This window comes from Eleutherodactylus coqui, chromosome 2, assembly GCF_035609145.1.
Source record: "Eleutherodactylus coqui strain aEleCoq1 chromosome 2, aEleCoq1.hap1, whole genome shotgun sequence".
NCBI lineage: Eukaryota > Metazoa > Chordata > Amphibia > Anura > Eleutherodactylidae > Eleutherodactylus > Eleutherodactylus coqui.
The window spans coordinates 219,514,651-219,527,795 of NC_089838.1; the positions used below are offsets into that span (position 1 = coordinate 219,514,651).

General features: G+C 40.1%; 1 protein-coding gene across 1 annotated transcript in view; it reads right to left on the reverse strand.

The window, feature by feature from the left end:
- Positions 1 to 13,145, reverse strand: part of ENTREP2 (endosomal transmembrane epsin interactor 2) — a 786,181-nt gene that overhangs the window by 166,915 nt on the left and 606,121 nt on the right. Inside the window, exon 5 of the mRNA XM_066589957.1 lies at positions 6,585 to 6,692. Within this exon, the coding sequence (XP_066446054.1) occupies positions 6,585 to 6,692 (108 nt within the window). The remainder of the gene's footprint in view (positions 1 to 6,584; positions 6,693 to 13,145) is intronic.

Consider the following 13,145-nt stretch of genomic DNA (forward strand, 5'->3'; position numbering starts at 1 on the left):
AAGGTTGGGAAACATTGCGAAATGAGATTCTCAAAGCACAATCGTTAACAATCGCTAAAAGAAGGAAGAATGAAAAGTATTTAAAGAGACCAGAATGAATAAACAGAACTTGCACACGTTAAAAAGGAAGAAAAATATGTTTATCAAATGGAAAGAAGGAGGCATATACCAATGTAATGCAGTCTGCAAAAACTGTAGGACAAGTGTCAGAAAAGCTAAAGTTAATAATAAATTGAGGCTTGCAACAGAGGCCAAAAGCAATAAAAAAAGATTTTGGGGGTATGAAGAAAAGTCAAAAATGCTATAGAATGTTTACAGGATGACAATGGTGAATTGGTTAAAAATTGTGTTGAAAAGGCCAAATTTTTAAATTCCTATTTTGTATCTGTTTTCTCTCAGAAAGTAGATGTAACATCAGCTGAACTTCCCTGTGCTATTGAAGGAATAAAAGAATGCAGGCTATCTATAAGCAGATGGTTGGTGAGAAAACACTTAGCTAATGTAAATGAATTCAAGTCTCAAGGTCCAGAGGAATTATATTCTAGGATACTGAAGGAAGCAGCAGAAGTAATTGCTGTAATCTTTGAAATTTCTTGGAGAACAAGAGAAGTTCCAGAAGATTGGAAAATGACAAATGATGTCCCTATTTTTAAAAAAAGGGGAAAATGTGAAACAAGGAAACTACAGGCCTGTGAGCCTGACTTCTATAGCAGGAAGGATCTTTGAACAAATTATTAAATCACATGTATGCAAGTACTTGGATGAGAATGAAGTAATTAATCAGAGCCAGCATGGGTTTGTAACAAACAAGTCATGCCAGATGAATCTAATTTCCTTCCATTAAAGAATCACTGACTGGGTTGATCCGGGAAGTAGATATAGTATATCTTGACTTTAGTAAAGCAAGTATCTCATATCATCCTTTTTGAAAAATTGAACAAATGTGGAATTGACAAGGCAACTGTTAGGTGGATTCACAACTGGTCATAAATGGCTGCACATCCAATTGGAAGAATGTGTCAAATCGGGTGCCACAAGGTTCTGTCCTGGGCCCAGTGTTGTTCAACATTTTTATAAATGACCTGTAGTAGAGACTTGAGGGGAACCTGATCAAATTGGCAAATGACACAAAGCTAGGAGGGATAGCTAATACTAAAGAAGAGAGAGCGGGGATTCAAAAAGATCTAGACAAGTCTAAGCAGTGGGCAGCAACTAACAGAATGGTATTTAACAAGGAGAAATGTAAGGTCCAACATGTGGGCAAGAAAAATAAAAAAAAGCACATACAGAATGGGAGAAATTGGGCTAAGCAGCACATGTGAGAAAAAACTTGGGTATACTAATAAATCATAGATTGAACATAAGTCAACAGTGTGATGCAGCAGCAAACAAGGCAAACACATTTCTGGGATGATTTAAGAGAAGCATCTAGATCACGTGAAGTAATTATTCCCCTCTACTCTTAATTAGTCAGACCTCATCTGGAATACTGTGTCCAGTTCTGGGCACCCCAAATTTAAAAAGACATCGACAAACTAGAGCAAGTTCAGAGAATAGTTACCAAGATGAGCGGTCTGCAGACCATGCCCTATGAGGAATGGTTAAAGGATCTTGGAATGTTATGCTTGCAAAAACGAAGACTGAGAGTAGGCTTAATAGTGGTCTACAAATATATGAAGGGCTGTCACAGTGCAGAGGGATCAGCCCTATTTTCATTTGCATGAGGAAAGACTAGAAGCAATGGGATGAAACTGAAAAGAAGACACAGAATAGATATAAGAAAAAACTTTTTGACAGTGAGAGTGATCAATGAGTGGAACAGGTTACCACAGGAGGTGGTGAGTTCTCCTTCAATGGAAGTGTTCAAACAAAGACTGGACAGACATCTGTCTGTGATGATTATGGAATCCTGCAGTAAGCAGGGAGTTGGACCGGATGACCCTGGGGGTCCCTTCCAACTCCACCATTCTATGATTCTATGAATTTGATCCATAAAAACTGGACTGACTGTAATCTGTGTGTATTTCTGTGTGTCATCCATATGCATGATGTGTCCATTTTTTACTGTTGGGCGTTGTCTGTGTGTCATCCATTTTTCTTGTGCACAAAAAAATAAGGAGGCCCATTTTTTTTCTAGCACTGCCTATCAACAATCTACAAAATACAGAGTGTACACGGATCTCCATTTTTGTACACATCCATTGACTTCAATGGGCAACATCATCTAATAAATCAGATCAGAATACTACATGCTGTCATTTTTTTCATCAAACCATTGGTCAGTGTAAAAAAATGCATGTCTTTCGATTGTTAAGGGCCCATATGTTATCAGTGTACAGTCCGTTGCACACAGACAGCACATGGACAAGAATTACGCTTGTCTGAATAAGACCTTAGTCTCATTTCTAATTAATATGTTTCAGCTTTTTTCCACTGAAAGCTAATAAACTGCACGTAATGGCCATATTAACTGGAGCTAAACGAGGTTAATTTCAGAATTTTGCTCAGTGTTATTTTTTTTGTCATGGATATTTGGAAAACAGAAGTTGACATAAAGACAGAAAATATCTTTTTCTAAACCATTATTATTGTCTGCTGCTTAAAAATCAGCAGTGTGTGCTAGGCGGCCTTTGAGCAGATGCAACAACTGGTGAACACAAGATCCACAGGGAAAGCAACATGCACTGGAATAAGAGAGATTGCCTGCAACCAAGAAGAGAAGCCCTCATTTACATTCTGGTAAACTGTACTTGGGGATTAGGAAAGAATTACAATAATTGTGAAGACAATAAAGGCAGATGCTGGACAATAAGAATTCTTAAGCAAGAGACTAAACAAACATCACATATGTAAATGGTTCTTTTGCCGACCAAAGTGGTCTCTGGATGTTTAAAATTATCATGGGCAGAAGGAACAGCAATACATCTGAGTGCACATCAACCAACTGCTGCCTCGTTATGCAATTTAGAGGAAGCAATTAGCTTAGAAGAACATGCCGAGCAGTAACCAAGATTTCATTTTCACTTTACTATGTTTTTCTTTAGTTCTTTCACTTAGAACAAGTAATTAATACTTTTTGTTTTACTTACATTTTAATGGTAGTTTTAGAATCTTCAATGTAGGGAGAAGTAAGAAAGAAAATGCATAAATGCTGCAATATGCAACCAGCCTTACCTAGAATCTATTTTTTACAAATGAATCAATTCTGCTTTTAAGGCTTTTTTTAAACATGGGTATGGATGACAGATTCATTATAGTGATGACACATTTTTCAATTAGTACAGCTGAATACATTTAGTAATAATACTTGTTCATATGAATTGCTCAGTCAGACGAGCAAATGTTTCACGCATGTATTGGCGCATTTTCAAAACGGATCTATTAGAACAAATGATTTCCAATGAAAGCGGTCACATGTCCGTTTTTTAAAAGCGAAAAAATTTGAACCTGCAAAAGATAGGACATGTGAGTGCAAATGGACCTGATCATGCAATTATTTTCTACATGTGATGTGCGATTTTTTTTCCCCGCACCTATAATGCGTGAAAAATGTGCTCGTCTGACTGAGCCCTAAGACGAATGTATTGACTCCTTGCATAATAAATAGATACCTATATAATTATAAAGAGCGGCATCATGGTATATTTAAAAAAAAAATGATGCAGCCAATATTATGGATTACATCTGATTGGAAAGTGTGACATATATATGCATATTATATATGTCGTATCTTACATAGTTTCACAGTTTATCAATTGAAAAAAGGCAATAAAGGTCATCAACTTTTTATATTTGAAAACAACAGTTGATCAAGAAGAAGGTTAAAACCACTCATTAACCTTTTCCAATCCACTGTCTGACATCTAAAGATATTCTGATTGAAGCCTGTACACCTCCGATGTCGGAAGACGTCCGGCAGGGTATTCTTACTGTATATTACTGGCCGCTCTGTTGTCGGGGGCCTCTCCAGCATGTCACATACTGCAGAACTGGCTCTAGCCAGCAGATGGTGCCATTGTATGATGGCAGAAAGAAAAAGCCCCCTAGGAAATAATAAATCCAAAATTGGATTGCACAGGGGTTAAATGGCAAAGATCCAATTCACCATAAAGAGTAAAAATGTCCTTCGATATTTGCAGATGATATAAAACTATGTAAAGTAACACAAGTGTACACTATACAAATAGGTCTGGATAAGTTGCAAATGGATCTGGATAAGTTGGGGGCTTGGGCAGAAAAGTGGCAAATGAGGTTTAAGGGTGGATTCAGATGAGTGTGTTTATGTGCGCACAATTGTCCGCACAAAACCACACGGCTAAGGGTGCCTACCCACTACCGTTCTTTTTTCGCTGCGATTTTTGTGTGTTGCGAATTTAACATTAGAATGTCCCATTAACACTTCGGAAAAAAAGCATTGAGAATTCGCAGCGAAAAAAAAACGGTAGTGGGTAGGCACCCTTATAGAAGCATTGGTTCCCTATGATGTGTTCACATGTCTGTGTTTTACAGGCGTGGAAACGCGCGCACCTGTAAAAGATAGGACATGCGGGCACCATAAGTCCGTGGTGAGTGTAAATATTCCCTGTGGGAAGTCCCCTTGTCACTGAACACTGTGACAGCAATGTCACAGTGTTGAGTGACAAGGGGACTCCCCACGGGAAGAAGAGAATCCCCTGCCACAGTGTGGCAGAGGATCGCGATGTTCTCCAAATGCTTTCAATGGGACGGTGCTTCTGCAGCCCAATTGAAAGCAATGGGCTGCTGGCAAGCCCTGAAGGGATTTCCAGGGAAGGGCTTTAAATATAAGCCCTTCCCTGAAATTCATCCTTATAATGTGTTAAAAATTAACAAAAAGAAACATATACTCACCTCTCCTTAGCTGCCGGAGCTCAGGCGCATCTAGCCTGTCTTCTCCCTGCACTGCTCTGAAGCTCTTTCAGCAGGCAGGGATTTAAAATCCCTGCCTGCTGAAAAGGCTGTATCTGATTGGCTGAGCGCTCAGCCAATCATAGGCAGCACTCAGACATTCATTGAATGACAGCTGAGTGTTGCCTGTGATTGGTCACAGCACTCAGCCAATCACATGCAGCGCTTGGCCATTCATTGAATTCAATTCGCAGCCATCTATCTAGCTGATTGTTAAATTGAGTCCGAGCTAAAAATCATCCTTCAGCCTTATCAGCAGTTCTCCACAGGTAGTGCTGATAGCATTGTTTCCCGAACAAAAGAACTGAAAGCTGATAAGTGTCATCCTGCTATTAACTGCTTTCAGCTAAGGCTTCATTTGCACACTTAATTGCTCTTAAGTAGCTGAGTAGCTGCCTGAAAGTTTATGCAAAATTATCGCTCAAAGCTGTCACTCAAACTGTCGCTTGAACGATCTTTGCGCGATCATCGCTCCATGTAAATGGACCTTAAGTCCATGTTCACATCTGCACTTTGTATCTTCATTGTCTGGCTCCATAATAGGAGCTGTGTTATAAGCTTGGTTTTGATGCTGCATTTATGTTATAGGCTTGGTATTAGTGCTGTATTTATGTTATCAGCCTGGTTCTGGTGCTGCATTTATATACTAAGCCTGGTACTGATACATTATTAATGTGCTGTGCGTGGTTCTGGAACTGTATTGATGTATTTCCTAGTTCTAGTTCTTTAAAATCCCATGTGGACAAAAAAAAATTGTAAAAGCCAGTTGTATAAAGTTTACTAAGTAAGCTGCTGCCGGAGTTGTCTGCCAGTGGCTTATTTTCACCTCCTAAACAAAAACCCATACGCTCTCAGCATAGGTGCACATGTAGCAGAGAGCCAAGGGTATAGCTGTTGATCTATCAAGTGTTTTCGCCAAAAGCTATGTAAAGTGTAGAGGCAGCAGCTATACTCTGACTTACTAAGAGGGGGAAAGAGCAATAAAAGTGCTTGGGGCAGCATGAACTCTCTAAATATGTTCGTCCATATCTTAACCCTTAGGATGGTATTACAACTTGTTTAGCAATGGCAGCAATGCTGTAAAAGTGGATGAAAGTGATCTGATTTATAATTCATTTTTTTGTTAACCGAAAGCCCTACAGCCATTGAAATTCATTGTGAAGGTGTAGCTTGATGCCATAACAATTCAATCTGCGTAATGGATAACCAAAGAAATGAAAATCCATTCTCATTACCTGATCAAATTTAATTGAAAAGTGTGTAATTAGAGGGTGGTGGTGCCCCAAAATAATCTGTCTTTGCATGACAATACCCAAGAGCAGACTATTCATGATACTGCAAATCTCTTCGAAAACTGGTAAATTTTAAGCATCCTGTCCACAGTCCAACACGGAAACATGTGAGAAATTTGCGTCACTGTGACCTGATCTGTGAACTGTTAGCGCCATATATCTCTATATTTTATAGACCTCAAAGGCATATATATTTGGTGATTAACGTCTATGGGCACAATGGTGTATGCATTGATTTTCCTAGCGAATATACAGACAATACAAACATGAATAGAGACAGACATGATGTGAATTGAGTCATACTGGTTACAAAGAAAAGAGTTTGATCAGTTTGATAACCAATGGTATCATTACTCTGTCACTCACCAGCTGTAGAATATCAGCAGAAACCATCTGCATGCAGCACATTGCTGTAGCCAAGGCACAGACAATTGTAGATATGATATTCAAAGCACACACGCTGAACAACAGGTCCTGTAAAAGATGCAAAAAAAACCCATCAGGTTTTATCTTACAAATGCATGTGACGGGACTGCAAACATATTTAATTGGTTTGATAATAGCGGCTGTCACTTGCTATCTATTCGGTGTGGGATTAATTAGTTTGCACTGTCGCTTATTTAGATCTTAACCCCTTACCGCTGAACTCTTTCAGGACACTAATATATAGTAATTCTGCACTAGCCAACATCATGGCGTATTATTATAAAATGTTATTAGAATTTCCATGTGCATTTAGCTTTACTCGGATACTGCCTGATACGCGGAAACTACTGTAGGAAAAATAATGATGGTTGGAAAAGTGTAGAGAGGCTCCTTTAAGAAACAAAGACAGCAGTTTTTCAATGCTATTAAATGCTACCATGTTAATGTCCGGAACTAAACAGTTTTAAACAAGACATTAGATATTCCATAAATTATATGAAGTGCACATGGCTCAGCTGAAGACCCTACTGTGTGCTGATAAGGCCCTAAAAACACATCTGATATAGCACAGATGGAATAACCCATTTAGCAGATTCCTGGGTCATGAGTCACACATAGACTACAGGATAACAAAGAAAATCGCCCTTTGGAAGTAGTTTTCTACTTTTGGAGGACAGCTACTTTCAATGGGTTATTAATAGGGATGAGTGAGTATACTCGCTAAGGCACTACTCGCTCGAGTAATGTGCCTTAGTCGAGTATCTTCCCGCTCGTCCCGAAAGATTCGGGTGCCGCTGCAGGGCGGGGAGCTGCGGGAGAGAGCAGGGAGGAATTGAGGGGAGATCTCTCTCTCCCTCTCTCCCGCCCGCTCTGCCCCGCTCCCCACCGCAACTCACCTGTCAGCTGCGGCGGCCCCTGAATCTTTCGGGACGAGCAGGGAGATACTCGGCTAAGGCACATTACTCGAGCGAGTAGTGCCTTAGCGAGTATACTCGCTCATCCCTAGTTATCAACAATGCAAACCTGAAGATATTATAACCTATGGCTAATATAAATGACACAGTAGCATAGTTTACTTTTAACCTCAACATGCTCAATCTGTTGCGGAAATGCAATGGATCTTTACCGCAGATTTCATCCTTTGCAAAGCAAGGTATATGCATAGACTATCTATATTATAATGAAAAATATGGCATTTTTATATAAATTACTTTTTCTTTTTAAAAGGTAAAAAATGAGCTTCACTATATTTTGAACACGACCTCCTGTTGAAAAACATTTAAGCTTTTTTGGTAATGAGGATTGCTGCTGTAAGCTGTTGTTACCACTACGGTCCATTCATGCATATTGAACATAGACATAAAGTTATGTATGCAAACTCAAGGGTCTCATGACTGCCTTGCGCTTAACGAATCTGGGTTAAATGAATACCTTTAAATTAATGTGCATTCCAACTAACCGGGCTGCAACTGTTCATTTTTGTGTTCATATGGCTATTTAACCAGATTTACTACATGCACATTCTTGTTTATTGTATCACAGTAATCATAGTAACATAGTATGTTTGGCTGAAGAAAGACACGTCTATCCAGTTTAGACTATCCCCCTCCCCTCACACTGTTGATCCAGCAGAAGGCATAAAAACCCCAAGGAGGTAGAATCCAATTTTCATTATTTAAGGGGGAAAAAAATCCTTCCCGACTCCAAGACTGGCAATCAATATAATCAGTGGATCACCTACCCTTCTGAAGTAATTTGTGACTATAACACTATAATACTCCAAAGCTCAAGAAAGGCATCCAGGCCCCTCTTAAACTCTTATCGAATTTGCCATCACCACGTCCTCAGGCAGAGAGTTCCATAGTCTCACTGGACTTACAGTAAAGAACTCCCTTCTATGTTGGTGTAGAAACCTTTTTTCCTCTAGATGTAGAGGATGCCTCCTTGTTACAGTCACAGTCCTGCGTATAAATTCATGATGGGAGAGATCTCTGTTTTGTCCCCTGATATAGTTACACATAGTTATTAGTTTTTTTCTAAAATGAATAACCACCATTTTGATAACTTCTCTGGGTATTGTAGGCCACCCATTCCAATCATTAATTTGGTTACCCGTCTTTGAACCCGCTCAAGCTCTGATCTGTTTTTCTTGAGTGTGGGTGCCCAAATCTATGAACAATATTCCATGTATGATCTGACCAGTATTTGTAAATAGGAAGAACAATATTGTCTTTCTACACTGCATAAACGATAAGCGATGAGTTTAACTATGACAGTGCAGTGTAAATAGTAGCCATTCAATACTGAACGGCCATTATGTTAACTGAATGGAGAGGGGCGAGGGGAAGTGAGAACAGAAATCTGCTCCTTCCGCCCCGCTGTGAGCCAGCAATACAAGCTTCCGTGCAGGAGCACTGGAGTGTGTATGTGCGGGGATGTGTGTCGGCCATAGTTTGCCCAACATTCGTCCCATCTAAATGGGGCTTTACTTTGTTATTCATACCAATGTGTACTATGATTGCTTGGTCCTCACCAGCCCCTCCCAGCAATCTGTAAACCCCATCCATGATGTGTCGAACTCAAGTGCTAGGAAGACAACACACCGGTCTTTGTGGTAGATTGCTCTGTCTAATAGGGATATATAGAATAGATTTATGTTGCACTAAATGTGTCCATGGCTGGCAGGATCTGTAGACAGTCAAATCTGTATAAGACCAACTGTTATCCAATGGTAAATGTCAGGGAAAAGAAAAACTGTCATGTTACAGTTCAATATACTTGATTCTTTCTTCCCATGAAAACTAGGCAAAGGTGTTTAGTAGTATTTTAGACCCTTACACTATTGAAAAAACCATGGATACTTCAAAGTCTGCATGTTGTTACGCCCGCTTGGCGCACAAAAGCGCCATTCCACAAAAGGGACGCAAGTGTGTCCATTTAAAACCTGCAAACACTCATAAAATAATAAATGGGAAGGCCTTCCCTAACTATGTAACAAACGAGGGCGAGGCCCTGCCTACCACGGCAGACTGGTCGCATTGATAGATGCGGGCCTGCACTTGTTCCTGGGACCTAACTATCTCTGATTAGGGAGCTGGAGAGATGAACTAAACAGACACACAGGACATGACACTGTACTGACACACTGAACACAGAACAGGACTAGACATACGGAAAAGGTCTGGCAACCAGCACAGACATATCAAACATGTCACTGTTCACACCAAACATACCACAAATAGTGCATATAACAGGAACACCACCCCAGAGCTCACATGTAAGCAGCTGAAATACCACAGCACGTCTCAGTGTCCTCATACCAGGGGGACAGACAGTCAGCCACCGTGCGGACATAGGGAACTATGTCAGTGGTCCACAACTGACACCTAGATGAGACATAAGACGTTTGGAGGCCGCACCTGTGAGGGGAAGGAAAGAGGGGTTCTGTATATGATACAGACAAGGACTACAGGTGTCTAAACCGTCTTTAGGAAAGTAGAGAGACACAGACAGTCAAGCATGCAAACACAGTTCTGGGTGGGCACAATACAGTGAAGTCCAAGCAGTAAAATGACCAGCATCAACTACTGAGAGATGCTGGTCTTTATATGCTGCAGAGTAAAGGGGATTGGCTGCTGGGAAATACCACACCCAGCCAGCCCAATTACTCACCACCTGTGAGCTGTGCTGCTAGAAACCCCAGTACTACAGGTCCCAGCAGCACAACGTAACACATGTTTAACACAGTAACATTTTGTAAGGTTGAAAAAAGATATCCATCCATCCAGTTCAGCCTATTATCCTGCAATGTTGATCTAGAGGAAGGGAAAAGAACTCCATTAGTCAGAAACCAATTTTCCTCATTGTAGGGAAAGTTTTTCTTTCTGATTCCAAATCCAGCTATCAGAAAAAAATCCCTGGATCAACACCCTTTCTGAAGTAAGCTAGTGGCTATAATGTATATTATTTTGTAATAGTCCGTCTATTCTCTAAGTTATATTGTTTGAATTGTGAAACTTACATTCTACTATTACTACCATAGAGGAAAAATTATAGTTTAAGAAAATATAAAGTTTATATAACTGACAAAAATGCTGAAAAACATAGAATTTTACAAAATACATGCATTCAAAACAAAGAGTAGATGGACTGTTGTGAAGAGAGGTAGTATTATATAGAATAGCAATGATAAGGTCTCAAAGTGAGTGGTTATAATATAAAGGCTAATGCAGGAAGTAGGTGATTCGAGGCTCTGACCTTGGCATTCAAGCAAAGTTAGGGGCAAATATGGCTGACAGAAAGTAATGTCTCCTTATAGTAAAAGCTGAAGGCAAAAGAATGGGAAAAAATGATGGAGTTTACAAGTAAAAGACTAGATCGCTATTACGCCGAAGGAATTGAGAGCATAATCCAGCATTTTGTTGGATGGAGATATAGTTGTACTCTGCAACGGTTTGGAAATGTTATGCCAGCATTTCTAAAAGACGTTGCCATATTACTTGGCAAAATCCTTGCTAACATAAGACTTTTGACTGCTAATCATAAGAGAGCTGTTTCACATACAGAAGTAGGGCACACCTGCCTTTCCTGCAGTGAAAGGTTACAGTGCAGCAATACAAAATAAAACAATTAGCATTTCACTTTGAAGGTATGAATAAAGCAACATAATTACTGTGAAAGATCATGCTAATCAGCCATAAGTATTATGTTTATGGTTACCAAGGCGATGTTAATCAGCGCTCAGCATTCTAACAAAACAACTCCTGATCATCACTGCATCCTGATTTACTTGGGGTCTGTGTGTGTATATGTGTATATATATATACACATACATGCATAACAGATTCTAAGTCTCTACTCAGGGGGGGTTCATGTTTTTAATTGCAGTGCACAGCACAGCCCATTCTTATATACTGACTGTTAGGCCTTAGTCAGACGGGCGTTTGTTGCCGCGATTTGCGCATGCGCATGCGTCCGGCGATTTTATAAAACCATTGCTTTGCAATGGTATCGGACACATGAGCGCTTTTTATGCGCTCGTCCGATAAATTATAGAACAGAAATCGCAGATCGCACCTATCTGCGATCTGCGATTCCTGTTCTCTTCTCTATATGCGCTCAATGGGGCCGGCGGCAGCAGCGCCGACCCCATTGAGAACATATAGAAGACAAATCCTTCTTCTCTGCCACAGCTGGAACAGCTGTGGCAGAGAAGAACGATGTTTGCCCATTGAATTCAATGGAGTCGGCTGTATTGCTGAGCCAATCAGGGGGCACCTCTGACTCACACCCCCTTCACACCCACTGCAGGCCGGCCGCGCGGAACTCCGGCTGCTGGGAGCAGGTAAGTATATATATATTTTTTATTTTAACACTTTTCTGGATGAATTGCAGGGAAGGGCTTATATATTTAAGCCCTTCCTGACAATTCATCCCACACTCGCCCGCAGCGCATTGCTTTCAATGGAGCGGGCTGTATTGCCGGCTCCATTGAATGCAATGCGCTGGACAGCTCCGGCCCGTTTCTAATGAAACGCAGCTAGGAGCAGATTTTCGGGCGATTTTCGGGCACCGGTCACGCGATTTGCGGATGCGCATCCGTCATGCGATCCGCAAATCGCGCGAAAAAACGCCCGTCTGACTAAGGCCTAAGTCTGCATCAAGGATTCCATACTCTATATTTCTCTCTGCCATATCAATGTAGTCATATCATTGGAATACAGGATCTCTTCAATGTATATGTTGGAGTCTGATAGCTATTACTACGTAATATGTGGAGCGACCTGAGCTTTTAACATGAGCCCTTAGCACTTTTTACATTATGTTCTAATGAAGTCTAGATTTTTATTGTCAAGGACGTTTTGCTGGACTTTGTTGCCAATAGGCAAATTTTCTTTGAGTTTACTCAGAAATGTGTGCATGAACGATTGCTGCATCGTTAAATTGCCGCTGTTTGGATTAGATTTTACAGTATTGCTTTTTTAATTTATTTTAGTAATAGGCAACTGCTGAGTTTATTACATATTTATTACTTGCAGTTTTCTAAAGTGCATAGGATAAACATGTTACGCAAAGGCCAATTTCACGCACCAATATTTTGATCAGTATTTTGAATGAGTATTTGTAAGGCAACGCCAGGTGTGGATCTGAAACACGAGAGCGCTACCAATCTTTTACATTATATTTACTCTGTTTTTGTATTCTCTTTTGTTCTTGGCTTACAAATAGAGAAGCAAAGTACAGCCCACAATACTGTCATTAAAAAGTGGTCTGAAGCAACAGTAATTACTAATTAGCAATCAGTAAGCAATATAAACTAGAAGGTTTAAAAGATTAAAAATCCTGGACTCTTCGTTGTTAATTGGTTTAACTGTTAGAACTTCTTTATTTAAGGTCTTTTTCAGTTTGCTTTCGCTCCAATGGCAAACTATTTTGCAATTTAGATTTATACTCGATTTTTACATCTGCAGACTCTGTATAAATTACTATACCCTGGCATAT